At 54.9% G+C, this 27,761-nt stretch overlaps 2 protein-coding genes across 5 annotated transcripts in view; both read left to right on the top strand.

Moving 5' to 3' along the window:
* The window catches only part of LOC133220984 (EF-hand domain-containing protein D2-like), a 39,322-nt gene that overhangs the window by 5,870 nt on the left and 5,691 nt on the right, over nucleotides 1–27,761 (top strand). For 2 of the 4 annotated variants that reach the window (XM_061369497.1, XM_061369498.1), the window contains exons 6-28: nucleotides 34–157; nucleotides 973–1,103; nucleotides 5,815–5,880; nucleotides 6,250–6,354; nucleotides 6,730–6,837; nucleotides 7,811–7,885; nucleotides 8,227–8,379; nucleotides 9,356–9,542; nucleotides 11,066–11,136; nucleotides 11,381–11,518; nucleotides 12,078–12,185; nucleotides 12,385–12,474; nucleotides 12,701–12,926; nucleotides 13,413–13,494; nucleotides 13,608–13,723; nucleotides 14,219–14,378; nucleotides 14,704–14,809; nucleotides 15,736–15,871; nucleotides 16,408–16,535; nucleotides 16,745–16,828; nucleotides 17,311–17,531; nucleotides 17,747–17,927; nucleotides 18,779–18,885. In XM_061369497.1, the coding sequence (XP_061225481.1) occupies nucleotides 34–157; nucleotides 973–1,103; nucleotides 5,815–5,880; nucleotides 6,250–6,354; nucleotides 6,730–6,837; nucleotides 7,811–7,885; nucleotides 8,227–8,379; nucleotides 9,356–9,542; nucleotides 11,066–11,136; nucleotides 11,381–11,518; nucleotides 12,078–12,185; nucleotides 12,385–12,474; nucleotides 12,701–12,926; nucleotides 13,413–13,494; nucleotides 13,608–13,723; nucleotides 14,219–14,378; nucleotides 14,704–14,809; nucleotides 15,736–15,871; nucleotides 16,408–16,535; nucleotides 16,745–16,828; nucleotides 17,311–17,531; nucleotides 17,747–17,927; nucleotides 18,779–18,885 (2,903 nt within the window). Of the gene's footprint in view, nucleotides 1–33; nucleotides 158–972; nucleotides 1,104–5,814; nucleotides 5,881–6,249; nucleotides 6,355–6,729; nucleotides 6,838–7,810; nucleotides 7,886–8,226; nucleotides 8,380–9,355; nucleotides 9,543–11,065; nucleotides 11,137–11,380; nucleotides 11,519–12,077; nucleotides 12,186–12,384; nucleotides 12,475–12,700; nucleotides 12,927–13,412; nucleotides 13,495–13,607; nucleotides 13,724–14,218; nucleotides 14,379–14,703; nucleotides 14,810–15,735; nucleotides 15,872–16,407; nucleotides 16,536–16,744; nucleotides 16,829–17,310; nucleotides 17,532–17,746; nucleotides 17,928–18,018; nucleotides 18,342–18,778; nucleotides 18,886–20,513; nucleotides 20,737–27,761 lie in introns of those variants that run through there. The other 2 variants (XM_061369499.1, XM_061369500.1) reach the window with 2 other exon arrangements.
* On the top strand, nucleotides 23,629–27,577 carry LOC133220991 (forkhead-associated domain-containing protein 1-like). The gene is made up of 3 exons (XM_061369515.1): nucleotides 23,629–24,126; nucleotides 24,412–24,618; nucleotides 26,657–27,577. The coding sequence occupies exons 1-3, from the start codon at nucleotides 24,028–24,030 to the stop codon at nucleotides 26,936–26,938; spliced, it is 588 nt and encodes a 195-aa protein (XP_061225499.1). The 5' UTR covers nucleotides 23,629–24,027; the 3' UTR covers nucleotides 26,939–27,577.

Here is a 27,761-nt window from a genome sequence, read left to right as displayed (position 1 = left end):
GCCAAGGAACATGGGCAAATCTGTGTTTTGCAGCTCAGCAACCTCGAGAAGGGTTCGAGCCAGGTTTTCAGCCATTCCCTCCGTGAAAGAGACCTGGAGATTGGGAGGCTGCAGAAAGAAAGCGAGAAGTTGAAGCGGGACCACTCTTTGACTACAGGTATCATGTCCCTGGGGCTCGGGAGGAGCATGAAGCCGTTTGGGACTGGCTCTTGAGAATGAGTGAGCCCTGGCAAATGATTTCTAGTGACCCACAGAAGCCTTCTGACCTGGTTTTTGAGTCCTGAAGCTCAGTGAGTGTTGTGGATGGTGTCTGATGTGACAAGTGCCCCTGGAGCAAGGGACAGGGTGGGGATCATAGGCAGGGAGTGATGGGACCAAGCACCCTGGTAGGGGAAAACAGCCTCATGTGGTGATGAGGGGAGGCTGAAAGTGATGCTGTTTAAGGGCTGCCATGCACACTGGTGGGGAGACCTGATCCCCAAGCTGCTGTGGGTCTGCATGTGGCTGCAAAGGCCACCCCAAACCAGAAGCCTTTCCCAATGGCTTCTATCCCTGCCTTTATCAGGCACAAGGAATGCAGTTGGTGCACAAAGCATTGGCTTTTGTAATGTATTCAGATGAGAATCACAAGTGCTCTGCTTGGTTGCACTGGCGGAGATAAGGGAGCAGTATGGGCTCTTGGCAGGGAGGAGGTGTCAGAGACGTGGGTCTGATAGAGCCAAGCAGCAAACAGGAATCCCTAGAAGCTGCTCATCCCTCTGGGAGTATGTGCTGTGAGGCCCCAGGGAACTTGCTAGTGATGTTAGCGACTTGTTAGTGACTCTTTAACTAACTAGTTTGCTAGTCAAAGAGCAGTGTCCAACACAGCATGCCAAAAGCTGGGCCCGCTTGCCAAGGCTGAGGAGGGAGGATGGATGCTCAGGGGTTTTGGCAGGGATGCTCTTGGGTAACCTATGTTCTATGTTCTCCCAGGCCTGGTGACCAGCCTGCAAAGGGAGATTGCTGGGAAGGAGCAGAAAATCCAGCAGCTCCAGCAAGAGGCTGAGAAAGTGAAGAAGGAGAGCAGAGCGAAGGACAATCATCTGGCAATGCTTTCTGCCCAGGTTGACAGCATGACTCACATAGGGGTTAACATGGGAAAGCTGAGAAGGGTCACACTTCTCCCTGTCGTAGCAGTGCGGGTATTTCTTAGGGCAGTTGTAAGCCAAGGGTCCTGGCTGTGTGCACATGGAGGGTGCAGAGCTGTACCTCTGGCCCTGCTGTGATGGGGACCCAGAGCAGGGTCACCTTCCCCAGCTGAATCCCTCTCCTTGTTCTGCATTCAGGTGCTGTGTGCCCTGGATTCCTGTGAGCACAGGAGCTGTTTGTACTCCTGAAGTGCTTGTGCCAAGATCCTCCTGAGGAGCCATGGAAACCCCTTCATGTGGCTCCCTCTGGCCCAGCCTGTTTTCCCCCTTTAAACACAGCAGGTTGTTTCTCTGTGTTTGCAGCTCCCTCCTCAGCTGACAGAGCTGCAGCATCTGCATAATGAGTGTAGAGCAGTGCTCCAAAGATGAATGATGTGCCCTGCTTTGCTGAGGAGCAGCCCTTTAACTGGTGGCAAGGGGGTGATGTGCTCTTTTCATTTCACATGAGCTTGACATGACCATAGGTGGATGTTGCTGGGTCCCTGGACTGGCCACACTCTGCTTAGGCAGCTCATAGTCAAACGTGAGGTCCTTTGAAGCAGATAAATTGCTGCGAGCAGGATGAGTTGCGTGGGTCCTAGATCTCTGTTCAAGCTCAGTCACCCTGAGTGCGGTGTGCTCAGAGTGTGATATCCTCAACTTCTGTGGACACAGAACCTAAAGGGGCTGCAGGAAAGCTGGAGAGGGGCTTGGGACAAGGGCCTGTAGGGACAGGGCTAGGGGAATGGCTTGAACCTGCCCGAGGGGAGACTGAGCTGAGCTCTTAGGCAGAAGCTCTTCCCTGTGAGGGTGCTGAGGCGCTGGCACAGGGTGCCCAGAGAAGCTGTGGCTGCCCCATCCCTGGCAGTGCTCAAGGCCAGGTTGGACACAGGGGCTTGGAGCAAGCTGCTCCAGTGGAAGGGGTCCCCTGCCCGTGGCAGGGGTTGGAGCTGGAGGAGCTTTGAGGTGGTCTTCAAGGTGCAGAGGAGAAGCCGAGCAGCCAGGCTGCTCCTGTGCTCCCCTGCCTTGCAGAGCAGCACGGGCAGGGCCTCTGCCATTGAACTGGGACCTTTGGCTTTTGTGGCTGGAGCCAAACCCTTCATGTCCCTGAAGGCAACCCCCGGCCTGGGTGTGGAGACAGCGACTGTGAGACTGCAGAGACAGCACCCGGCAGCTTTTATTGATGGGAAATGATGCCATTTGTATCAGAAATGTTTATTCAGAGCAGCTCCCAGTGTGTGAGGGGGCTCCAAGGGTGCCAGAGAGGGATCCTTCATCAGGGACTGCAGCGACAGGACAAGGGGTGATGGGTCTGCACTGGAACAGCAGCAGTTCAGTTGAGGAATGAGGCAGATTCTTCCCTGTGAGGGTGCTGAGGCGCTGGCACAGGGTGCCCAGGGAAGTGGTAAATGCTGCATCCCTGGCAGTGTTCAGATCCCGGTGGGGCAGAGCCTTGGGAGCCATGGTGTGCTCTGAAGTGTCATTGCCCATGGCAGGGAGCTTGGAGCTGGAAGCTCTTGAAATCCTTTCCAACCCTAACTATTCTACAACTAAACTAAACTAAACTACAACTATCCTATAATTCTATGATTGTAAGAAAAGAATATTGCAGAGAACAACAAACAACAGAACGGCTTACCCCTATAGTAACCTATAACCTATTGAAACCCCAACAACAACAGTAACTTACTCCTATACTAACCTATAACCTATTGAAACCCCAACAACAACAGTAACTTACTCCTATACTAACCTGTATCTCTACTCTATGGCTGTTCTCCCTCTACCTCCGCCTACGTTTTGGGGCAGAGGGGCCCCTGGATGCAGCAGCCCCGCGCCTGGTGCGGGTGGAGCGGGTGGCTGCAGAGGGCTGGGTGTTGTGCTGCTCCTCTGCAGCTCCTGCACCAGGCTCAGCACCGCGCTGGCGTCTTCTCTGCTTGGTGCTCGGGGGGGCTGCAGCGGCCGCTCTCAGGCGCTCCATGGCGCTTTCTGCCATCCTCTCGATCTTGGTGAGGTTGGGGTAATCCCGCTGGAAGTAGGGGTGGTAGTAGAAGAGCAGCTACAGAATGCAAAGGAGAGGAGTCAGTTGGCATGGGTGCAAGGGAGAGAGACAGAGAGCCGGTAACTCGGCATCTGCATCGGAAAAGGCAAACGCGGGTGTTCCAAAGGACTTTGTGGGGCATTTTAAACCTCAGCTGTTTTGGCTGAATGCAATGGTAGGGTAGAGTTTTGGTCAGTCAGAACCACCCTTGTGTTCCAGCTGCTGGGAGCAGAGAAGTGTAGGGGCTTCAAAAGCCTAAAATCCAATGGAGAAACCCAAACAGGTCTCATTTAGAGCACCTGAGTGTGGCATGGGCCTGTTGGGAATAATGGTGGTGCTGCCCTGTATCTTGTCAGCACTGAGCAGCTGCCCCAAGGTGATTGAGGGTTCTTTTGTGCATGGAGGAACCAACGTACCTGTCCCAGAGCAGGCCCTGCTGCTGCTAATGCCCGCAGCATCCTGATGGAGATGTCCACAGGTGCATCCTCCTCCATCTTACGAAAGCCGTGGAGGTGCAGGCGGTCGATGAATTCATTCAGGCTCTCAGCATTGAGGGCCCTGCGTTCTTCCCTCCTGCTGAGAACTTCAATCTCAAACAGGTTATCCGCAATAACCACGCAGCTCCCATTGTCGCCCCACCAGATGGAGCGGTACTGGAAGCCGGAGATGAGGTTCCATAGGGCAACCGGGAAGGACTCGGGTGCGGAGGTCTCTGAAACACAAAATTGCATGGTCAGGGCCCAGGGTTCATCAGGCAAACCCTGAAGGAGTTTTCTTTTGCAGGAGGTGCGGTGGCAGCAGCCCAAGGTGCTCCCGTGTCACCTCTTTGGGGCATGGCCCAAGCTGAGGATGCCTCCCCTGAAGAGGTCTCTCTCATCACTTGGCTCCTGAACTTGTCACCGAATGTCCCCTGAGCAGCCAGGCTGGGTCCTGCTGCTCAGCAGACTGAAGGGGTGTGGCCCCAGCAGCCCCTCAAGTTCTCCAGCATCACTGTGACATCAGGGTTCCATGAGGGTTCCATGCAGGTGCCCATCTCCTGGCAACAGCAAGGGGCAGCAGCAGAAGTTGCTAGAAAGCCGCGTTGTCTTCTCCAGGAGGGAGCTGTTCAGAGCTGAGAAGTGACCCCAACTCTATTTGCCTTTGGGCTGTGCTGCTGGGGCCGTGCTGCCTCCCATTGCCCCAGTTGGGATGGGGAGGCTGCAGCATTGGGCATCAGAGTGCCCAGACCTGAAGGTTCTCCCTTGGGCACCTTCCCCCCATGCAGAAATGCCCCAAGGCTCTTGTGTGGAGTAACCCCGCTGTGATTTCAGCAGCGCTGCTGCTGTCGCAGCTGTGCATGTGCTGGGTGATGCTCTCAGCTTTCAGCAGGGCTCCGTGCTGCTCTGCAGGATGAAGTACAAGTGAAACACCACCTGCACTGATCCTGCATGTGAAATAAAGCGGTGCTCTGCACTCCTGTGCCTTTTTGGGACGGGTTCCTCTGCTTTTCTTTGAGACAGAACCGTTAGACCCAAGCCAGGACACTCAGTGATGTTCTCTCAGCCTTCTGAAAGCTGTCACCCCAGTCCTGAGTTGAAGGACCATGGCTGCAGGAACAGTTGTGTCAGCTGCAGGTTCTGAAGTCCATGGAGCCTGACCTTAGAGCATCTCCAGTGCCCATAGGGGCTGCAGGAAAGCTGGAGAGGGGCTTGGACAAGGGCCTATAGGGACAGGGCAAGGGGAATGGCTTGAACCTGCCCGAGGGGAGACTGAGCTGAGCTCTTAGGCAGAAGCTCTTCCCTGTGAGGGTGCTGAGGCGCTGGCACAGGGTGCCCAGAGAAGCTGTGGCTGCCCCATCCCTGGCAGTGCTCAAGGCCAGGTTGGACACAGGGGACAGGGGCTTGGAGCAAGCTGCTCCAGTGGAAGGGGTCCCTGCCTGTGACAGGGGTTGGAGCTGGACGAGCTTTAAGCTCCCTTCCAACCAAAACCTTTATATGGTTCTTTAAGCGCTCAAGCTGTTATGTGCAGGAGGGGGACCAGGTCTCCCAGGTAAGCATCCTGCTCTGGTGGCCCAGCCTACTTGTGTTGAGGCAGGGAGCGTGTCCCAGAACATCCCTCTGCATTTTCCCCTGCTCTGTGGATGCAGGAACATCGAGAGTGAGACAGGAGCTGCACATACAGGCTTGCAGGAGAGGGTGCTCTGGGCAGGCAGATGCCCTGAATGCCGAGCTGCCAAGCATATTCTGACCCAGTGATCAGCCTGGAAATGTCTGTTAATGTCATGTTCAGCTATGGATGCTCTGAGGTAGCATTTGTTTTCCTGCATCCTTCCCCCTGTCCCTGTTCTACCGTTTCTAAGGCCAGAGGAATTTCTCCCCGTCAGCTATGCCCTGCAGATGTTTCTCCTCCTCTCAACCAGGTGATGTTTTAATGGTGATGGTTGCATATAGGCAGTTCCAGGCATGGATACTCTTGTGCTGTGGTGCCTTGATGGGGCCATGAAGGGCACTTGGCCATTCCCTTAAGATTTAAGCTCAGAGCTTGGCTTTAGCACTCAAGTGCCTGTTGACATTTGCTGCAGTATCTGCCTGCCCTGATGGTGTTTTCCTGTGTTGCCATTCATTCCAGTGCTCTAGAATCCGAGAGGAAATGAAGCAGGAACTCGGACAGCGGGAAGTAATGGCGTGCCAGAATGTGAGTCTGAATTCATTTGGAGTGATGGAGCACACAGGAGAAGTGCAGGAAAGCATCATCCAGGGAATAATTAAGTGGGCATTTTAAGGGAGGTGTTTTGAATCTGGTCCCTGTAAGAGAAAGTGCATGATGAACCGGAGAAGCGTTAATCGTAGCCCTGGATTGCAAGGCAGGTGGGTGCAGTCAGAAAGAAGGGTGGAATTCCACTGGCAAGTTGATGAAAGCAAAGTAAATATAGGCAAGAAGGAAATTGCAGAGCACACGAATGGGATGGATTGGGAAAATGTATGGCTTACTGGTTCAAGTCCTGCCAAGAGGCAATGGCCCAGCCTCCCTGGTGAGACCCTCACCATCACGGGACTCTTGCAGCGCATCAAGGAGCTGGAGCATGACCTGGAGAGGCTGCAGGGGGAAATGCGGGAGTACTGCATTGAGCAGGAGAGCATCCGAAGCCAGCTGGCTGAGAAAGCCAAGGTAACAGCCTGGGTGTGAGGTGTGTGGTGGAGCACACGTGTCGTGTGGGGTAGCAGCAAGCCCTGGGAATGCAGGATGTATGGAGACTGGATCCAAGCGGGCAGAGCTCTCCCACAGACCCCAGTGGGAGAAGCTAGCTCCGGCAGCAGACCATAGGGTAGAAAGTTGAGGATGGATGATGTCCAAAGCGGAAAAGTGGCTTTAAGGGTCTGATGCCACAAAGCCACCCCCTGCAAAGGGGTTGCTGCTGCTCCCCTGTTATTGCAAGGCTGTGCTTGGAGCCGGCTGATGTGAGCAGTGTGCAGCTGGGGCAGGAGTCCTCAGGATGCGATTCCAAGGTATTGCTTTGATGTGCAAATGCTCTCGTTGTTGCAGGCTGAGGAGGAGCTGAGGGAAGCCGGGGCCAGGCAAGCTCTGCAGCTGCAGGAGATGGGGCGCAGGGAGCGCCTGCTGAGAAGCGACCTGGCACGGGCCAAGCAGCAGGTAGGGATGGGAGCAGGGATGGGAGCAGCAGCAGCAAAACCATGGGGTTACAAACAGGGAAGGTCATGGTGCTCCAGTGCAGGCAAAGGTAGAGAGTCCTGAGCACCAAACCCTGGCACGGGGCTTAGCTTGTGGTCAGATGCAGTGTGGCAGGCTTATCCACAGGATTTGTGTAGAAGCTGTAATAGGATACAGGAATGCACTATACTATGTGTAATCATAGTTCTCCTGTCCAGGAGCTATGCAAACCCTCCTCTGTGCCTCTGCAGAGACAGCCCTTTGCAGAGTAACATCCTCTCCATCACCAGGATAAAGCCGTGCTTCACACAAGGAGATGCCAGCTCCCCAGTGTGGAGTCCTGTTAGCTGGAATTTGTTAGGAATCCCACTCCGTGAGAGGCCCAAAAAGCTCTGAGGAGTTTGATCGCACATTTGGAAACTAACCCTGGGGTTTGTGCAGAGCGGAGCCCAAGGACTGATGGAGGCTTTTGGGTCTGCCGTGTGGGTTAGCACAGGGATGGATGGCTATGGAAGCATCAGCTGCAATGCATAAAGCACAATACATAATGCATAAAGCAGTAAGCTGGTGGGAATGGTTGTTGTCATCTCCTGCAGAGAAGCTGGGGGTGGCATCCCCTGCCTGCCCTGGCTGTTCCAGAGGAGGAAACAAGTGTCAGCCATGGGAAACCCCTGCTGGGAAGTGGGATGCAGTGTCCGCCTGGCACAGGCGGTCTGTCCTGTGCAGTGTGCACCAGTCCTCTGCCATGGGAATCCTCCCACAGCGGTAGAAGGATGGCAGGAGACATTCAGGACATTGTCAGGGGATGTCTGGAGGAGGGCAGGAGCCTGCATGGGGCCTCGTGTTGGAGATGGCAGACACCGGGACACCCTTGGCATTGATGGGTTGGGCAGAGCGGAGCAGCAGAGAGAAGTGATCAGTGATTTCTGTTCCCCTCTGTTCATCTGTGCTGTAGCTGGAGTCCTTCAAGACCCAAGTGATGCGAGTCTGTTCTCCAGCAGCAGCAGGGAAAGCCATCACAGAGCAGCAGGTGAGTTTGGATGCCAGTGCATGGAGATGGTGCCTTCAAAGCCTGGCATGGCTTGAGACAGTCGCGGTGACTGTTATCTATACTAGTAGTGTCCAAGGCTCTCCAGGTCCTAGGTTGTTCCACAGCTATCCCAGTTAACAACACTGCTCTGTGATACAAAGGAGATAGGATCCTTGTTGTGCTCCCAGCTTGGATGGGGTCAGTGGGCTCTGCCAGAGCTCTGACAAGGCTGAGAGTGTGCAGCAAGCCCCAACTGCTGCTCGCTGGGACAATCGGTGGTCCCTCAGGTGGAAAGGGTGTTCATATAGTGCCTTGTTCTCCTCTTCCTTCTGCTTTTCCAGGTGATAGAGAAGGTCAGACAGGTCTGTGACGAGAGCCAACGGAGTAATGAGAGAGAGAAGTGTCTGCAAGAGGAAATAAACTCCAGGCTTGCAAAGGAAAAGGAAGTGTCTGCAAGCGCCGAGGTGTTCAAGAAGTCCCTGCAGGAGCTCCAGGTCAGCTCCAGGTTCAATCTTGGTGATCAACTGGCAGGAGATGAGCAACACAGGGCAGTTTTCTTGGCCTTGAGTATAGGTCAGAGGAAAGGGAGGCTGTGTCTGGGCACCAGTCAGTTTGGAGCAATCCATATCCATGAGAATGAAGCCCCGAAAGTGTGAGTTGGAAAGAAACGAGGTGTTGCAGAAGCTTGTCTGCCCCTAAGCCTGCTGGGAGTCATTCCCACCAAGGATAGCATAGAATGGTTTTGAAGGGATCTTAAGATCATCCCCTTCCAATCCCCTTCCATGAGCAGGGACCCCTTCCACTGGAGCAGCTTGCTCCAAGCCCCTGTGTCCAACCCGGCCTTGAGCACTGCCAGGGATGGGGCAGCCACAGCTTCTCTGGGCACCCTGTGCCAGCGCCTCAGCACCCTCACAGGGAAGAGCTTCTGCCTTATCTCCAACCTGACCTTCCCCTGTTTCAGTCTGAACCCATCACCCCTTGTCCTGTCACTCCAGTCCCTGATGAAGAGTCCCTCTCCAGCATCCTTGCACCCCCTTCAGACACTGGAAGCTGCTCTGAGGTCTCCAAGCAGCTTCTCTTCTCCAGGCTGAGCATCCCCAATGTTCTCAGCCTGTTTTCATATGGGAGGTGCCTCCCAAACCGTTGCCTCCTCTGGCCTTGCTCCAACAGCTCCCTGTCCTGATGCTGAGGACACCAGAACTGTGCACAGTGCTGCAAGTGAGGTCTCGCAGAGCAGAGCAGAGGGGCAGGATCCCCTCTCTGACCTGCTGCTCATGCTCTGGGGGTGCAGCCCGGCACAGTGAAGCTGGGTCATGTTCTTTTCCTCATTAACCAACCCATATCACCCCATGAAGTGTCACCCAGAAGTGTTCACATGGCTGCACCCAGGGCTTTTCAGGGCTGTTGTGTTCATTGCCGAGCCCCAGCAGCCCATTGATCCAGCTTGGTCACTGGGTGCGTTTGTTCCAGGCTCAGCTGAGCAGGTCCTGCAGCAGCGCCAGCCTGCGAGGGGAGCTGGGGAAGCTGGAAGCAGTGTGCCTGGATCCCTCCATCTCCACCATTGGCGTGGCAGCGGTGGAAATGGCCCGTGTGCTCCTGTCCTGGCTGGAGGCAGCAGAGCAGCTCCTGGCTGGCGTGGGGATGGACCTGCACAAAGGTCTGTGTCCTGCTGCTGGCCCTGGGAACAAACCTGCTCCAGGTGGGATGTCCTCCATAGCCTCATAAAGGAGAGAGAGTCCAGTGTGAGCTGAGCTTGGGGGTGCCAGGCCACCAAGCTGGTGCCCATCTCAGGCAGTTTGGGCAACGAAGAAGCCTGCTCAGGCAGCGCGCATGCTCCTGTTGCCTACCCCTGCAGCACTGTCACCCAGCTTGGTGTCACCTACCCCCACAGGGCTCGGGGGGGTGTCTGTGAGGTGCAATGTGTGCATGGGCAAACCCCATCTACTGACATCACGGTTATGCCATCAAAGTGGGATTTGCCTTAGTGGCATATGGGAAACGCTTGTGCTGGCGGAGATCTGAACCCTTGTCTTGAGGTTCCACATTGCTTTGTCTGCCCCTTCCTGGGCCGCCTCTGTTTGGCAGAGCAGTTGCATGGAGTGTGTTAGGTGAATGGTGCATGGAAAACACAGCAGCTGCGGGAGGGAAAGAACTTTAAATCCAGTCCAGCTTGTATCCCAGCACTGCAAAGGCCACCAGTAACCCATGGCACTGAGGGAATGGGAACACTTCCAGGGACAGCGATTCCACCAGTGCCTTGGGCAGCCTGTTCCAATCCTGAGCACCCCCTCACACACACAGCACAGATCTGTGTCTGTCCCCCACATTGTGCTGTGTTGTCTCGCAGCAGATCAGTGATGCCTCTGAAAGCAGCATGGGACAGCGAGCATTGCTCCCATGGCAGCATCACTGTCACAGTGCTGCTGCACAGGGGTGCAGAGCCCCATGTGCTGGGGGGCAGTGGAGTGGAGCTGGGTCGTGTTCCGTTGCTGAGGGTGCAGGAGGAGCTGTGAGCCCACTGTGGGTACCAGGGTGGTGATTACAGCACCAGGAGCATTGTGCAGCAGCGAGCGAGGCTTGGCTCTTGCAGAAGTGCCGGCCATAAGGAAGATGGGGTGATGCAGCAGTGGGGGGTGACAGGAACACAAGTCTCTGGCTGGGAACAGGCACCTGGGCTCTGTGCAAGCTGCCTTCCAGCTGTGTCTCGGCAATAGCAGCCATCTCCAGGGGTGGGAATGTGCTGCAGCTCCGTAAGTAAAGCAGGGAAACCCTCAGCTGGCCCCAGGAGCCTTTCCAACGGGGTCTCTGAGCCTGAATCCCAGAGCAAGGGGCTATGAGGGGCTCCAGACTGGTCGCTGGGTGGAAGGCAGAACTGCTGCCCGTGGGTCTCTCTGACACCAGCACATCCACTGCCCTAGCCTGGGAGGGAAACCCAGGTCCCGTGTGTTTGCTGGGTGTCCCAATGAGCACCGGGAATGACTGTGTGGGAAGTTAGTGGTGATCCCTTCTCCCTGCTGTCTATGGACCTCCAGCACCAGGTGAGGGGATTGAGGGCCAGCAGTGGCCAAAGTGATTTTTGTAAGGGGCCAAGCAGCATCCCCCCGCCTGAGAGGATGCTCCAGGAGCTACTCATGGGCTGTGTGAGCACCTTGTATAGTGAGACTCCATTGGCTCTTGCAGGGCTGTTGGCTGCTCTTGGGACATTGGTGGAAGCCAGTCAGGAAACTGCCCAGAGGAATCAGACATTACAGGTACAGAAACGTGTCCATAAACCAAGGGGACTTGTGAATATGTGAGGTCTCTGGGTGTGTGGTAAATGCAGGGGAAGGGTGAAGATGGAGCCAAATGTCAGCGTGTTGGTATCCCTAGGAGGGCAAGGCTGGACAGTATATCCCTGTATGGAAGTGTTTGTGAGTGAATAAGCAGGAGGTTTCTGTCTTGCCCTGCTCCTAAGGTGCTTGCTGTCACAGCTCGGTATCTGCTGTATCCCTGTAGGCACAGTTAGAGAAGGCCCAGGAGTCACAGGCAGCTTTGCTGCAGGAGCACACGAAGCAGCTGGAAACGAAACATGAGCAAGTGCTACAGCTGAAAATCAAGCACATTCTGCTGGAGAAGGACAAGGAGAGCAAGGAGGTAGGGGGGCACTGGTTTGTCTTAGGAAAATGACTGCTAGAATAGATGTCTGTAATAGTGTTGCCTAGCAAGAGGATGTCCTTAGCCTCAAGTTATCTGGATGCAGTCCCACGAGCCCAAAGTACCCACTGGGAAGCAGTGGGAAAGAGCAGAAAGCAAGGAGCACCATCCAGATCCTTGAGCTTAGGAAGGCATTGTGTTGTCTGTAGTGAATGGAGTGCAAGTAAATGGAATGGGGACAGTGTGTCGTGGTGTCTTTAAGATAGTTCCTAATGTGATTTTGTGCCTGTTGCCTCTGGAATTGCTGTTTCCCAGTGTCAAGTTCTCTAAGGAGGTGGGTGAGGAGCAGCCAAGCGGTTCTTCCTTCACCTCTACTTCATCTTTCCCTCATCCTCTCCCTCACTGTGTTGCCTTGGGTCCTGCTGAGCTTTTCCCTCATAACTTGTCCCTGCATCGGAGCAGGGACCCTCCTGGCTGCTTTACTCCTTGGAGTCAAGGTCTTTTCCCTGATGATGCGTGTTATTTGCCTATACTGGAACTGTGGGCTCTCAATCCCCAGCTCCTGGAGAGCGCCGTCGCCCAGGAGAAGAGCAAGTACAGACAATCCCTGGAGGAGGAACAGAAGAAGCTCCAAGACCTGGAGAGCCACCTGAGGAGCATGGCTGAGGTCAGTGGCCTGCACGGAAGGTAAAGCAGAACTGCTCACCCTTGGAATGAGCACATCTGAAAGTGCTCTGGAGCATGCTGGGCCATCAGTGGGCTGTGGGTTCCCTCCCTCCCCACATACATCTCAGTGCATATCTGCAGAGAGAAAGGAGGCTCCCTGCAAGCTTGGAACCTTCATTACTGCTCATCTCCTCCTGTAGGCTATAGAAAGAAGGTCAAAGGAGCAGGAGGCTGCTGAGTGCAAGCTGCAAGAAGCTGTGCAGAAGCTGGAGGAAAGCACAGTGCGAGAGGTAGGTCCAACACCGTGTGCAGGCAGAGGGCTTGGCTGGATGTGCTTTCAGTGAAGAAGGCTTCTCCGGGCCCCGGCTGCAGGGCGCTGCAGCCTCCCCCTTCCCTGATAGCCTTCCCTTCCCTCTGTCTTTCTGACCAGCAGCCAGGAGAGATGGTGTGGATCATGATCCCAAAGGCAAACACGTGCAGTGCTTCCAAGCAGCATCACTCATCCTTGTTTCCTAGATGGTGTTACAGCAGCGGGTGCTGGCGCAGGACGAGCAGCTCAGGACCCTGCAGGAGGAGAATGAGTTACAGAAACAGAAACTGCAGGGAGAAATAGAGGAATCCAAGGAGCAGAGTAAGCAGCACGCACTGACAATTGTGGCTTTAGAGGAGAGGCTGCTGGAGGCCAAGGAGCAGCAGAAGACCCTGGAGGAGGAGCACACAGCGCTTGTGGAGCAAATGAAAGGTAGCTGCAGCATCTGCCCTGGGAACCTTCTTGGTTAATGTGAAACTGATAGGGAGGGAGCAGTACATTTGGTGCTATGGAAAGCGTTGTGTATGATATTGATCTGAGGTTTGCCTATGGCAGAGCGAGCTCAGTGAAGCCCCTGGAGAAGCTGTTTCACAAGGAGTTGCTGTCTGTGGCTTTGGGGATTGGCAATAGCATGCTGTGGTCACAGACAAGGCTTTCTCACTTGGAGAAGGGTTCTTTGCCCTCTAAAGCAAGGAGACTTTTGGCTGCACCCAAGCAGAAGAGCTGCTGACCAAGGAAGGATATGAGGAACTGTTTAAGCACTGTTAGAAGCACCAGTGTTCCTCAGTCTTCAAAGGAGGAGGATCTGGCATTCCTTCTCCTTCTTCCCATGAAGGAAAAGATGTGTATATCAGAAGCAAGGCAGGCCAAACGTGTGTGTTATGGAGAAGTAACCGGCATTGCTGTTGTGTCCTGCAGGATTTGAGGGTGACACTTGCCAGGCACCACTGGGGGCTGGGCTGGAGGCTTGTCCTGCTGCAGAGTCTCAGGGCTGTGTGCGGTAAGCAGCGCTTGCTGGTGGTGCCTTGTTCAGAACAGATACCCCCAGGAGAGCTGAGGGGAATGAGTGCAGCTTGTCCTGAGCTCTTACCTGTCTGTGATTCCTTTGCTCAGGAGGTTCAGGGAGGAGCTGCTCAGGGCACAGAACGCGCTGCTCTCCAAGGAGGCCGTCATCACTGGGCTCACCAAAGAGCTTGCAGAAACCAGAGCCAGGCTGACAGACCTGAGAGGTGAGTGAAGCGTGGTTTCCACCTTCCCATCCCTCTTCTGGGCAGTAGCAAGGTGGGCTCATGCAGATAATGGGAAACAGGTGCTGGCACCCTCAAGCAACACTGTCGTCCATCCCCTTCTGGTTAGTGAGCTGTCCTTGGCTAAGCAGTAGTGGTGATGGGGGGTGAAGGTAATCAGGTGGAGATGGGGTGGGCAAACTGAGGTATCTTTCTCAGAACACCACTGGCAGGGTCCTTTGCGCCTAAGTCATCCTAAGCCTTGACTGGGACTCCTCAGTGGGCACCATGTGCTTTAGGGAGGTTGTTGTTCTGCAATCCAAAGGGAAACAACCATAGCAAGTGATTGCTCTGGCCTATGTCCATGCAAAGGGGCTGGCTGTGCAGTGATTTAATAGAGCAAGGTCTAAGGGGACACATCCATTTCAGCAAGAACTGCAGATCCCCCATGGCTGGGCAATGAGACAGCCAGAAACCCCTAAAGCTCTTGTATCCCAGGGGAGCTGAGTGAGGAGCACAAAGTGGAACTGGAGCAGAACCTGACCCGGTTGAAACACCAGGAGCAGGAACTGAACCTGCTCCGAGAGAAGCTATCCCGGATGTCCAGCCTGGTGGAGAAGAAGGATGAAGCCCTGGAAGCAGCCGCTGAGGAGTTAAGGTACATGATGCTGGGGCTGGATGCTTTGCAAATGCTGTTCTGTAGATTCCCAGCGGCCGACGGCATTTAGGTATCTCCCAAGATGCAAAAGGCACGTAGGAGTGAGAGCACTGGATTGGAGCAGTTGTCTCTATGGAAGTGCCATGTGAACTGAAACAGGGCTTTAGCAGAGCTCGTGCTGGTGGACGTGTAACTAAGTCACTTGTAACTAAGTGAATGTTCCCACTCACACCATGGTAGTCATTGGTGGTGCTGCTCTCCACAGGCTGCTTGGGCAGCCTTCATCTGTCAGGGTGTCCCACAGTGGTCTTGTCTCTTGGCACAGGCAGGCCCTATCCCACTGCCAGGAGCTGAAGGATGCTCAAGAAATGGCAAAGAAGCCAGAGGCTGCTCCTGGGGCACCAGCACAGGCAGGAGAAGCTTCTAAGCAGGTAAGTGCACACAGAGGCTGCTGAGGTCTGGGTTTGCTGAGAGCATCTATAGTGCATGGTGTTTCTCAGCATCATAGAATCAACCAGGTTGGAAAAGACCTTTAAGATCATCAAGTCCAAGCATTCCCCAGCCCTGCCAAGGCCACCTCTAACCCATGGCACTGAGGGTGTGTGAACACTTGCAGGGCCGGTGCCTGCAGCCCTGCCCTGGGCAGCCTGTTCCAATGCCTGAGCACCCTCTGGGGCAGGAATTGTTCCTCAGCTCCATCTAACCCTGCCCTGGTGCAGCTTGAGGCCGGTTCCTCTTGTCCCATCCCTTGTTCCCTGGGAGCAGAGCCCAGCCCCTCCTGGCTCCATCCTCCTGTCAGGCAGTTGGAGGCAGCCATCAGGTCCCCCCTGAGCCTTCTCTTCTCCACACTGAACCCCCAGGTCCCTCAGCCCTTCCCCATCACACTTGGGCTCCAGGCCCTGCACCAGCTCCATTCCCTTCTCTGGCCCTGCTCCAGCCCCTCAATGTCTCTCCTGTAGTGAGAGGCTCAGAACTGAAATGCATGGGTCTGGTCTAAAAACGAGTAATGCCTGAGATCATTCATAAATGCAGGCTGCAGAGTGAGTTGGGATGTGTGCATTGAGGAACGTAAAGGCGAAGCCAAAGAGCAAAATGCAGAGGTATGCAGCACCCCTCTCCTGGCTCTCTGGAGCATTTCCACTGCTTCTGTCCTCACCAGGATGCAGCTGGCTCAGCAATGTGAAAGGGCTCTCGGATGCTGCTCTTGTATCCCCACAAATCCCCCTGGAAGGGTGCAGAATGAGATGCTCTGAGTGACCAGTGCCTGTCAGCAAGGCTGTGCTGCAGCCGGGTTGAAGCTGAGCTCATGCTGAGCCAGATGGGTGTGAGTGAGAACCGGCTGCTCTGCCTCTTCCAGGAGCCGGTGCTGGACTTGGCTGATGTCGGCAGGAGATGCCGAGGCCTCAGGCACGAGGAGACGATCCAGCGCCAGCGGGAAGGCTTGGCTGAGCTCCGGGAGAGGGTGAAGGTGCTGGAGAAGAGGCAGTCCTCAGGTAGGGAAGCTGCATCCACCTGGGAGGAGGAGGTGTTTGCAGGGGGGGTTGGAGGCAGGGATGGAAGCGAGCAGGTGCCTGGCGATGTGCACGGCCATTGCCACCCTCCGGTGCTGCGCTGCTCAATGTGAGAGCAGCTTTCACCCAAAGGAGCTGAGCTCTGGGTGCTGGGGTCTTGCAAGTGCTGGATGTTGTGAGAATCTTCTGCATGCCCAAGCTCATTTTCTCTCAGTCCCTTTCCATTTTCTATATCCCTGTGTTGAGAGCACTATGGTGAAGCAGCACCATCTTTGTGAGAAGCTGCAAGCAGAGGAGCTGTTTGTGGTGTGAGCTCTGAAAGCCCATCTGCAGAACAGGCTGGAGTAGCAGTGTCTGCAAGGAAAGCTGGTGCAGGCTCAGCCCCAGAGCCCATGCACCTCTCCATGCACAGTCACCATAAGAGGAAACCTGGCAAGCCTCAAAAGCAGCTGAGAAATGAAGCCTCAGCATGCCATACAGAGAGTGGGACAACTCAGTGGCTGTTCTTTTACCTCCAGCTGCCACGATGAAGGGTTCAGAGCCTCCTGTGGTCCTCACAAAATGCTTAGCAGAGGAAATAGTCCAGAGAACAGGTCATGAGAAGGAGCCCACAGCCGTGTCAGGGCCAAATCTGAAGGCCAGCAAGGTAAGGAGGCAGTTTGTGGTTTATGGTGCTTGGGTTATGGTGCTTAGTTAGAAAAGTGCTCTCTGTAATAGGGAGAATTCAGCTTTCTAATATCCTAAGAAAGAAGCCAAAAGGGGAGAGGGGGAGATGGAAAATCTGGCAGCATGTGAGATGCTCAACCCAAAGCCAGGCGTTCCATGGGCTCCATTGGTCTTTTCCTGTTTGTGCAGGTTCCTGGCTGTGTTCCTAATGGGGGCTCACAGGGGGCAGCAAGCTGGGAGATGGGCGACACGATGGACTTTGGTGAGCAGATGGTGAGTGAGTGATGGACATGTTCAAATGGTGCTTGTAGAGCGTAGGTGGGCTTCAAACACACCTCAGATGTAAGTGGGGGGGGTTCTTCCCACCGAAAAGGGCAGGAAAACGTCCAGCAGGGAAAATGGAGCATCCTGAAAGAGGAAAACTATCCAAGCCCAAAGAGCTGTGCAGCTCGGGACTGGATCCCAGGCTGCTCCGGAGCTGGGATGCACTGCTGTGTGCCATGCACATCCTGAGTGCCTCCAAGCACACAGCCCAAAGGAACCACAGTCAGGTGTGGGTTTAGGAGCTCTTGGCAAAGCTTGCAGAGGGGAAACGCTCCCTGAAATGAAACACAGGGAAGCAAAGGGTGCTTCCCGTGTGACACTGGCATCTCCTGAGCTGGGCAGGATGGAAGCGGATGGCTGAACAGTGGGATGCAGTAGGGTGGAGGAGTTGGCAGGGCAAGGAAATAATGCACTCCCTGCTCTTCCTGCAGTACCTGGATGCAATCAGTGCTCTGGGAAGGCTGATGAAGGTGGAGGAACTGTCGGGAATGCAGTCTTTGAGGCACCTTCCTCCAGAGGAGAGGGGAAAAGCAGGGTTGCAGAGGCGGAAGGACCTGGAGCTGCTCTGTGACAAGATCAGGAACCTCAGGAGTCGCCTGGAAAGAAATGAGGAAAAGCTGAAAGAATACGAGGGCAGAGTGGAGCAGCTGAGGTACTGAGAGGCAAGGTGACCATCGCCAGCCATGGGTCTGAGTGAGACCTAGTCCTGGATGCTCTGATGTCCTGGAGCATCATGCCATGGAGGGTGGATGGCCCTGGGAGGGACAGCAGCATCATATGGTTTTGCTCAGAAGCTGTTGCTCCCAGGCAGAGCCTGGCTTCGAGGGGCTGATGCAGGTGACAACTTGTCCCCCCCATTGTGCACAGGCTGAACCAGGCTTCCCTGCAGAGGTGCCAGGAGGAGGTGTCCAGGCTGGAGGAGGAAGCCTCCAGGGAGGCGGAAGAGAAGGCTCTGCTGCAGGAGGCGCTGGAGAGGACACAGCTCCAGCTGAACCAGGGGAAGAGGCAGCGAGCAGCCAAGCTGCACAGGGGGAGCCCACGGGAGCAGGTGAGCAAGGACCCATGAGGACAATGGGAGCCAAAGGTCCCAGTGCTTGAGTGGTCAAAGGCAGGTCATGATGGTCAGCAAACACCTCCAGGCTCAGGGGTGCTGGCAGAGGAAGGGGAGGGCTGCACAGCACAGCCAGAACACTCCGCTGTTGGTAAGATGCCCAAGGCAAGCCCTGCAGGCAGAAGGGATGTGACACTGATGATACCCAGAGCTGTGCAGAGGCTGGGAAGGTGTGATGCCCTCTGGTCACTTGGGTGCACACAACAGAGGTAAGGAGGGTGTGAAATGTCCATTGTCACAGATGTCTCCCCTCATGGGTGCAGATGCATGATGTTGCACTCTGAAATGAGCACTCTGGAGACACTTGGTGAATGAGGAGTGAGGATTGGGGTGAGAGATCCATAGGGCTGAAAGGTGCCGAGTGTTGTTGGCTCTGTGGGGCACCTCATAGGGAGCTTGCTGCAGCCAGGAAGGTGAAGGAGCCCAATGTGCTGTCTCAGCAGAAGCTGTGAGCCCACTGGAATGTGCTTCCCTAGTTCCTGTGATCCATTAGGAATGCATGGTGGGTCTGGCTGCTGCGTACTGCAAGTGGCTGTGCTCTTCTGCAGCCCCGGCCAGGCAGATGGCAAGCGAGGAGCTGGATGCTCCATGTGATACCCAACTCCTGCACTTCATGCAGCAGCCATCAGGCACCTGAGATTCTGTGGTCCATCTGACCATCCCAAGAGGTTGGGCATCCTGGGGCAGCAGCATTCCCACTGCAGGAGATGGAGTGCACCATGAATGTAGGCAGCTGTATAGAGGGGTCTGGGCCATGAACATGGTGTTGATGTCCCTCTGTTCTGCAGCCTGGAGCCAAGAAGCCTTTCTGCTCGGGCAAGCTGAAGGCCAAAGAGTGCACAGCAGAAGCTGTCAAGATGGGAAGTGCACAGGAGAGGCACCACGTGGGCCTTTGGTAGGTCAAGGTCTGCAGTGGGAATGGGTCATGGTGCTGTGGACTTCCTAATGTCAGATGTAGTACAAGGCTTTGGTGCATTTTGAGGAGCCCCTGTTGGAATCCCGTTAGCTCCAGGGCATGCTGGTGTAGGACCTTATTTTCCTGCAGTATGGGTCCCATGGTGTGGGGTGGGATCTATGGCAGTAGAAAAGGTGGTGTGGATATAGCCCATTGTATACATTGTGTGTGTAGATAGGTGTGTGAATAGAGCCCAATGTACAGACTATATGAGTCAAATCAGTCGTCTGGGTCCTGTCCTGTTGCCTCTGAAGCTGCCTTGTTGCACGGCCCACATTATCCCTTGCACTTCCACCTCCTGTGGTGCCCTGGGGAGCTGGAGCACAAGGCATGGTGCAGAATGGAATCAGAGGAGTGCATCACTGCCTGGAGCCCCAGTGAATGTCCCTGTACCAGTGGGAAGGGAAGAAGAGGAGCAGCCCCTGGTTTCTGAGGAGCAGTGGTGTTCTGAGGGAAACGGGGAGCTCCAATGCCCATTTGCCCTGCAGCCACTTTGCTCAGAGCAGCCTATGCAGAGTTCTCTGCAGAGCTTTCCAGCAGAGAACGTGGATGTGAGCACAGCCCCTTTGGGGTTTTGTTGGTATTTGTAATAGAAGTCAAAGGATGAGAAACAGCACAGAGGGGCTGAGGCAGGAATCAGCATCTGTGAATGTGCTGCTGGGCACCTGTGGGCACACCGTGGCTGATGCCTCATTTCTGGTGCATTATGTGGTCGGTGGCTGTGCGGCAGGGCTCTGGCCATGGCAGTTTTCCCTCTTGATGTGCTGTGGGCTTCCAGCTGCCTGCTGCCCTGGGCTGATTTGGGGGCAAGGCATGACCTGGTTCCCTTGTGTAGGTTCACAGGATCATAAGGGTTGAAGGGACCTCTGGAGAGCATCCAGTCCTGTCCCCTGCCAAGACAGGGCCACCCAAAGCAGGGCACACAAGAACATATCCAGGCGGGTTTGGGATGGTTCCAGAGAAGGAGACTCCACAGCCCCCCTGGGCAGCGTGTGCCAGGGCTCTGCCACCCTCAATGGAAAGATGTTCTTGCTCATGTTGAGGTGGAACTTGCTGTGGTTTAGTTTATGGCCATTGCTCCTCATCCTGTTGCTGAGCACCACTGGAAAGAGTCTGGCAGCATCCTGCTGGCACCCACCTTTGAGCTATTGATGTGCAGTGATGAGATCCCCTCTCAGGCTGCTCTTGTCTGCACTAAGCAGGCCCAGCTCCTGCAGTCTCTCCTCATGAGAGAGGTGCTCCAGAGCCCTGAGCATCCCTGTGGCCTCGGCTGGACCCTCTCCAGCATCTCCGTGTCTCGTTCTGAGGAGCCCAGCACCGGCCAGGGTTGACAGTTCCCTGCCGGGCTGTGCTGCGCCATCTCCCGCGGGTTTCCCCGCTGGGGTCGGGCTGCTCCACGGTTCCCGATGCCGAATCCCCGGCAATAATGGATGGAGCTGGAGGGAGCCCGGGGGAGCCCCCTCCCCTCCCCTCTGCTGAGCGCCGCTGTTGCGCGCTCGGGCTCTCCCGAAGGGGGCTGCGGAGGCAGCGGAGCGGCGGAGGGGCCCGGACCCCCCCGCGGCGGGGCGGGGCGTGGAGGCGCGGCCATCCGGGCACCATGGCGGCGGCGGCGGAGGAGCTGTCGGGGCGGCGGGGCCGCGGAGCGGAGCCGGGGCCGGGGCCGGGCAGCCCCTTGGGGCGGGCGGCGTTCGAGGGTTCCCCCGGGGGCGGCCGCCGCGTGTTCAGCCCCGCCGCGGAGTTCCGCGAGTTCTCCCGGAGGCAGCTCCGCGCCATGGAGCGGCTCTTCCGACAGTGAGTACCGGGTTTTATCCTCTGGTCTGGGGGTGCAGAAGGGGTCAGGGCTTCCTGAAACCTGCAGTGTGGAGAATGCAATAGGTGCATGGTGCTGCAGCACAGGGGCAGGGTGAGTTTTCCCTCGTTACAGAAGACTGTGGGGAGAGAGACCTGGATGCCAGTGAGTCTGCTGCAAGTGCCAAAAGTGTCATTTGTGGTGTTTTGACGTAAGGAGCACCCAGTGTGGTTCCACTCTGGATTCCTCAGTACACGGAAGACACGGACCTGTTGGAGAGGGTCTAGAGGAGAGCACAGAAATGATCTGAGGGCTGGAGCACCTCTGCTGTGAGGAGTGGCTGAGAGAGTTGGGATTGTTCAGCTGGAGAAGACTCGAGGAGACTTTATTGCAGCTTTTCACTTCTTAAAAGGGGCCTGTAAGAAACATGAGAAGAGACTTTTTAGCAGGGTGTGTTGTGATAGGATGAGGGGTGATGGGTTTAAACTACAAGAGGGAGATTGAGGCTGGATGTGAGGAAGAAACCCTTTACACTGAGGGTGGTGAAGCACTGGCACAGGTTGCCCAGAGAGGTGCTGGATGCCCCATCCCTGGAGACATTCCAGGCCAGGCTGGATGTGGTTCTGGGCAATCTGATCTAGATGAAGATGCCCCTGCTCATTGCAGGGGGTTGGACTGGATGTGCTTTGAAGGTCCCTTCAACCCAAACCGTTCTATGATGTACCTTTTCACCTCCTTTTCTCCTTACACCCACCAAGACGTTTCCAAGTCACCAAACTGATATTGAACAAGGATTTTCCAAGTGGAAAAGGAAAATGTTCTTTTTGTTTTTCTTCTTTTTTGGCGTCTTTTCTGTCTGAGTGAGGGTACCCGCGTTGCCAGAGTTGCTGCAGCTTCCTCCAGGCTGGGGCTGGGATGGTGGCCCGGAGCCAGCCCAAACTCCTGCCAAGGTCTGGGATTGTTGGTGGGAGCTCAGAAACAGGCCCTGTGCTCCTCGGGAAGGGGTGGATTTCTTGCCTTGCTTGTTTTCTCTGTTGTGTTTTGTGTTCTGATGCAAAGGGGTGTTTGGAGGATGGACCCAGGGGGTTGGGAGCTGGTGCGCGGCTGCCAGGAGGTGCATTGCAGGGTGCAGTGACTGCTGAGCATCCTGAGCAGACCTGCTCTAAATAAACACTTTGTACCTTGTGTCTGTGTGTGTTACACTCTCATGCGTGGCTGTGGCCCTCTCCAGGCTTTGCAAGTGGTGCACAGCGTTTCAGAGTGGATCCTGCTCCATGGGTATCCCGGCCATGTGCTGCATCCCAGGCTTCCAGCAAAGCGATCCCTGACAAAGTCATCGTGTTCAGCCAAGGGTTCCCTCATATGGTCTGAATGTTGATGGTGTGGGTGGAAAGCAGGATCTCCCAGGGATGTTTAGCTGGTGTTGGTGTAGCCAGTCTGCCCTCTGCCTCTTGCTGCTGGTACCATGTGGCTTTGCTGGGGTGATGCTGATGTTGATGTAGTTAGATTGTAGAGCAGAGCTTGACTTGGCAGTGTGGTTGACCAGAACGAAGATAAAGGGGAAATGCTGGCCCAAACCCATCTGGCCGTTTCTCTCATGAGCTGTTCTTTCACGTTGCATCTCTTCATTTGTGTTGTCATGTAGCAGGATTTTCACTTTCCTGTGCCCCAAGGCATGATCTCAGGTGGGCACAATAACATCGTTGACCAAGGGGCTTCTGTACTAAAGGGAAGGAAACCAGTAGCAGAATGTAACCTGGCTTCGGGGAGTGGAAGAATGTCCCTGCCCATGTCAGGGGGTTGGAGCTGGGTGAGCTTTAAGGTCCCTTCCAACTCAAAGCAGTCTGGGATTTGAGATCTGGGGGATTCCCATGTTGTTCTTGTTGAAAGGTTGCAGAGGTGGTGCAGGTCCTTGGAAGCTGTCTCCCAGGCACATGTGCCCCTAAGATCCTGTCTCTGGTGGGAGGCAAGGCACGAGGTCCTCTTTCCCTGGTGAAGAAATGCAACCCTAAGAGTTCTCTTGGGAAATCTGGGTTCATAAAATGAAGCTTCTTGTCTGAGTCATTGGTTTCGTCGAGCTTCTTTTCCAGAAAGTCCTGTTGAATGAAACTGAGTGGCACAAGCAGCATCTTTCCCAACGTCTCGTGTAGGAAAAGAGCTGGAAAACTGGTGTCAAGTACAGTGACTGCAGTGAAACAGGCTGTGACTAATGCAGTCATTATGCCAAAACTGCCCAAATAGCTAATGAGCATCTCCTGCCTCTTGCATCCTCGTCCTTCAATGGGATTTGGAAAGCAGAGGGAGATGTGGGATGCTGGGAAGTGCGAGTGCTCTCAACGACCCATGCTGGTATGGTCGGTGCTTCCCCGTGTGGTGTGTAAGGTTGCCCGTAGATCTTGGAGCAGTATCTCTGGAGGGTAACTTGTTTTCCATGTCAACCCACAGGACCTGGTATTAATGCAACTGAGGAAACACATAGTGTTATGCTGCAGGTGGACTGGGGCTAGAAAACCTCAGCTGCTCTATTGAAGGCAAAGCACTTGGAAGGAGATTAAGGGATGGAAATGCTGGTAGTGGAAGCCAACATTGAGGCATGTGCTCAAGTACAGTTTGCAGAGTTCTGTGTGAAACCTGCTGCTTCTGCCTCAAAATGAAGCATGGTAAAATCTGACAGGACTCACTACCTGTTCTCCTGCATGTGTTCTGTGTGCAGCTCTCCTTTATTCCAAGCCCTGCTTGTGTATGCATGCACAAGAACCATAGACCGGTTTGTGTTGGAAGGGACCTGAAAGCTCACCCAGTTGCAGCCCCGTACCACGGGCAGGGACCCCTCTCACTAGAGCAGGGTGCTCCAAGCCCCTGTGTCCACCCTGGCAATTAATAACTCCTAAATAAAAGCGGGGAGGAGGAACAGCAATGTCCTGTCAGGCTGTGCAGCCCTGGGAGCTGTGTGATGCATGGGAACATCCATTCCCATGTGTGTCACAGGCCGGCAGGGAACGCCGGCGCAGGGCTGTGTTGTGCTGCTGGGTCAGTTGCTTGGGCAAAGGAGGAGGAAAAAACCAGCCCAAGCAAAACAAAGAGCAAACACAGGCAGGAAGCAGCAGCTCCGCGGGGCCGAGGTTTCCAAGGCTACTGCGAGGCTCTGGGCAGCTTGGAGCAGGGCTGCCTTTGGGTTGATTTTGTGTGATTTCTAGTGTGTAACTTGGGGAAGGGGTTCTGTGCTCAGCTGCGTGTGTTGGATGGGGATTGCTGAAGGAGGAGTTGTTTTGAGTGCAAGGTGAAGGGGCTGGATGATGAGAGCCTTCCTAAGGAGCTCAGAGGGCTGTTTTCAGCTGAAAGCACACACCACAACCATCGGCCGGCACGAAGGGTCCGACATCGTCCTGCAGGTAGGGGCAAGGAAGCCGAGTGGTGTAAATGAGTGGGGATTTGGAAGCGGGGATTTGGAAGCGGGGAGCAGGATGCCCATGGCAGGGGTTGGAACTGGGTGATTTAAAGTCCTTTCCAACCCAAACCATTCTATGATTCTCTGCACTGTGGTCACCAGTGCAAAGCATAAGGGCTTCCAGCCTGTCTGTGCTGGGTATCCAGCAAGAAGAGGGGACATTGCAAATGAGTAGCCAGAGCAGAGCTGCATTCCATCAGGTTTCTCTTGCTTGCCTCTTGGTTGCCAGTCTGCAGGTGTAGCCCAGCATCACGCAGCCCTGGAATTCACTGCCTCGGACAACAGTTTCTGCCTTCAGGACCTCAACTCCCCCCATGGCACCTTCATCAACGGCTGCCAGGTCCAAAATGCAGCAGTGAGAGTGAGCCCGGGCGATGTCCTGTGCTTCGGCAAGGGGGGAGCAGCCTTTGAGCTGGTGGTGGATGGGGCTGCCCAGGTAAGGATGGGAGCTGCTGCCCAGAGAGCAGGAACAGGCTCCCAGGCTCGTCTGGTTTATCAGGGACTGCAGTGACAGGACAAGGGGTGACGGGTTCAGACTGAAACAGGGGAAGTTCAGGTTGGAGATAAGGCAGAAGCTCTTCCCTGTGAGGGTGCTGAGGCGCTGGCACAGGGTGCCCAGAGAAGCTGTGGCTGCCCCATCCCTGGCAGTGCTCAAGGCCAGGTTGGACACAGGGGCTTGGAGCAAGCTGCTCCAGTGGAAGGGGTCAATGCCGGTGGCAGGGGTTGGAGCTGGAGGAGCTGTGAGGTCCCTTCCAACCCAAACCAGGCTGGGATTCCATGATCCTTGGCAAAGATGGAAGGGGAGGAATAAAAAGCTTGAGCTCCCTCTGCTGAAGAAACTCAGGCAGTTTATTAGGGAAAAGGAAAAGGGAGAGGATTCCCAGGCTGAAAGCTGGACATGAGCAAGCGGAGGTGTGGAAAATTTTTTTTTTCCTTTTTTTTTTTTTTTTCCCTCTATTTGCATTTTATGTCTCCTCAAAAGCTGCTTCCTGACAGAGGAGATGAGCTTCAGATCAAACCTTTAGAGCAAGAGAAAAGGTCCAGCCCTGAGGGATGCTTTGCTTGGCAGCAGCGTGTGTAACTGGAGCTATCATGGTCTGTGCAGCAGGGCCAAGGCATCACAGCGGCTTGGGCATGCAAGGGATTGCAAAGCAGCTGTCAGCTGGGAAGGAACGTGGTCGAACACAGTGGCAGTTTGCGGTCTCCAGGACAATAACTGTCTGTGGAGGTTGTTGAGCCTTTGGGTTATCAAACAGTTAAGGGTTGGTGAGTTCTGGTGTTGGTTTTATTATCTGGGCTCTTGAGGAAGCCAAGGAAATAGATAATAAGAGCCCAAGAATATGTGTGTGTGATGTGCCTGGTAGTGAGGAGTCATGGAGCCTGGTCTCCCAGCAAAGAAAACTCACTTGGAGCCTGTACATCCAGATACGCAGTTTTGGAGGTCCCAGCGAGAACTCCAGCACAGCAAACAGACCTCCTGCCTCCAAAGTTGGCCAAGAGAACTATAGAAGATGCTCAGGTGCAGGATGAAGCCATGGCAGTGGAGTGCCAGCCCTGGTTGGGTGAAACTGGTCAGTGCTGGAGGAGGGAGCACTGTAATCTCTTGAGAGCGTGTGTGTAGGATGCACACAGAGCAGTAGGTTTGAAGAGTGACACAGAGGAAGCCCTGGGGGTACTTGTGCATTGCTCTGGGCTTTGTGATCTTCTTCTGGTGGAACAGCTTTGAAGCCTGAGCCTGCTGACTGCAGAGTGCATCACCTCAGCACTGCAGCCTGTGAAGTGTTTGTGGTTCTGACACAGGGAGGCCTCTCTCATTTCCAGCAGTGTGAGAGGAACTCACGATGTTGTGAAGATGAGCAGCACCCAGAGAGGAGTCCCATCCCTGCGGTACCCTGGAGCGCAGAACGAGTGCCCACAGGGGCATTGCAGGTGCTGGAGTAGTGGGAGAAGAGCTGGGTGATGGAATTCTGCCTCCAGGCCAGGTCTAAGGCCATGTTCAGCCTTTGTAATTGAAGGCTACATGTAAGCAATGTAGGAGTCCTTGGTGGTGGAAGCTCTGCTCGTAAGGAGGACAGCAAATAGCAGCATGCAAGGCCCTGTGTAAGGGCTGATAAATGCAATGGCAAGGTAGGAGTGCCATGAGAAGCTTTAGATCAGCACAGAAAATTGGAGAACTGGCAGGGTAGGAGCTGTGAACCAGGAGAGGTACGGAACGAGGGCTTCCAGGTTCTGCAAATGATGTGGACGGTTATGGTTGTCAGATCAAGAGAGGAAGGGAAGAGCTCCAAAAGCAGCAAAACCCAGTATTTCAGTTGCATTCCAGCAAAGCACTTGGGCTTCCTGAGCTAAATCTGACCCTTGGGGAATGGAAATGGGAAAGGACTAAAATTGTGCTTCACCTCAGCTCAGTGCCAGGGTTTAGGGCTAATAACGTTCACAGAGCCTTGCTGATAACGCTGTCTTTTCCACCGTAGGTGTCTGATCTCCCCAAGAAGCATCGCACAGGGTGGACTGGGCAGGTCCAGGCAGTTGCAGAGCCCAGAGCCTCGACTCCTGCATCTCCTGCCCAGCTCCCCTTGCTGCAGTGGCAGCATCCCCCTGGCTCTCCAGGCAGATGGGCTCCCGGAGCTACCAGCCCTGTGTCCCATCCACTGCTGTGGAAGCGACCCAGGAGCGCCTGGGCTCGGAGCGTGGCCACCACCGTCTCGCTGGATGCTTTCAGCAGGACCTCAGCAGTGAGGCCAGGTACTCCCTGATGCAACCATGGTGGTTTATAGCCTGGTGTCCTCTCTGAGCAGCTTAATATTGAGTGGAGTTGATGTGAGTGGTGGCAGCTGTGGTCTGAGCATTGTCAGCTACTGGGTGTGAGCCCTTGTCCAGTGGAGATCCATGATGTGGTGCTCGGTGGCATTTGGGTTGGTAAAGCAACGAGCTGTGAGATGCAAAGGGGAATGCCGTTGCCCCTGCAGCTGAAAGGGACTTTTCCTCTTCCTTTTTCCTCGTGTGTGATGACTAACTCTCTCTGCACTGGTGATTCATGCACCTATTTCCGTCTCCTGATTAAAGTGGTGTTTTTGTCTACTTTGAAGCACAGTTTCTGGCTGTCTTGAGTGCTGGAGCTTTAAACGAGGTCTGTAGTTGATATGCTTCTGAAAATCATATATGAAATGGTGATGGAGCAGAGGCAGGGAGTGGGTGAAGAGTGCAGCTGGAGAGCAAGGCTCTTGCTGCACATGGAGTTTGTTACGGCTTCATACAGAGTCCAGTGGTTTTCCTGGTTTAGGGTTGAGTCTTTTGAAGAGTCATAAGTAATACAAGAAATGTGCTAGAAACCTGGAGAGGGGCTTGGGACGAGGGCCTGTAGGGACAGGCCAAGGGGAATGGCTTGAACCTGCCCGAGGGGAGACTGAGCTGAGCTCTTAGGCAGAAGCTCTTCCCTGTGAGGGTGCTGAGGCGCTGGCACAGGGTGCCCAGAGAAGCTGTGGCTGCCCCATCCCTGGCAGTGCTCAAGGCCAGGTTGGACACAGGGGCTTGGAGCAAGCTGCTCCAGTGGAAGGGGTCCCTGCCCATGGCAGGGCA

Source organism: Neopsephotus bourkii, unplaced genomic scaffold (genome assembly GCF_033783945.1).
Source record: "Neopsephotus bourkii isolate Nb327-2 ecotype Australia unplaced genomic scaffold, CSIRO-AGI_Nbou_v1 NB_1500, whole genome shotgun sequence".
Classification (NCBI taxonomy): Eukaryota; Metazoa; Chordata; class Aves; order Psittaciformes; family Psittacidae; genus Neopsephotus; species Neopsephotus bourkii.
This window is presented reverse-complemented; position numbering and strand designations above follow the sequence as displayed.

Bases quoted from the DNA above. Each gene is read 5' to 3' on its own strand.
- LOC133220991 (XM_061369515.1), top strand. From the start codon at position 24,028: ATGATGAGAGCCTTCCTAAGGAGCTCAGAGGGCTGTTTTCAGCTGAAA. The intron at 24,127-24,411 runs GTAGGGGCAAGG...CTTGGTTGCCAG, and splicing joins GGTCCGACATCGTCCTGCAG to TCTGCAGGTGTAGCCCAGCA. The intron at 24,619-26,656 runs GTAAGGATGGGA...TTTCCACCGTAG, and splicing joins TGGTGGATGGGGCTGCCCAG to GTGTCTGATCTCCCCAAGAA.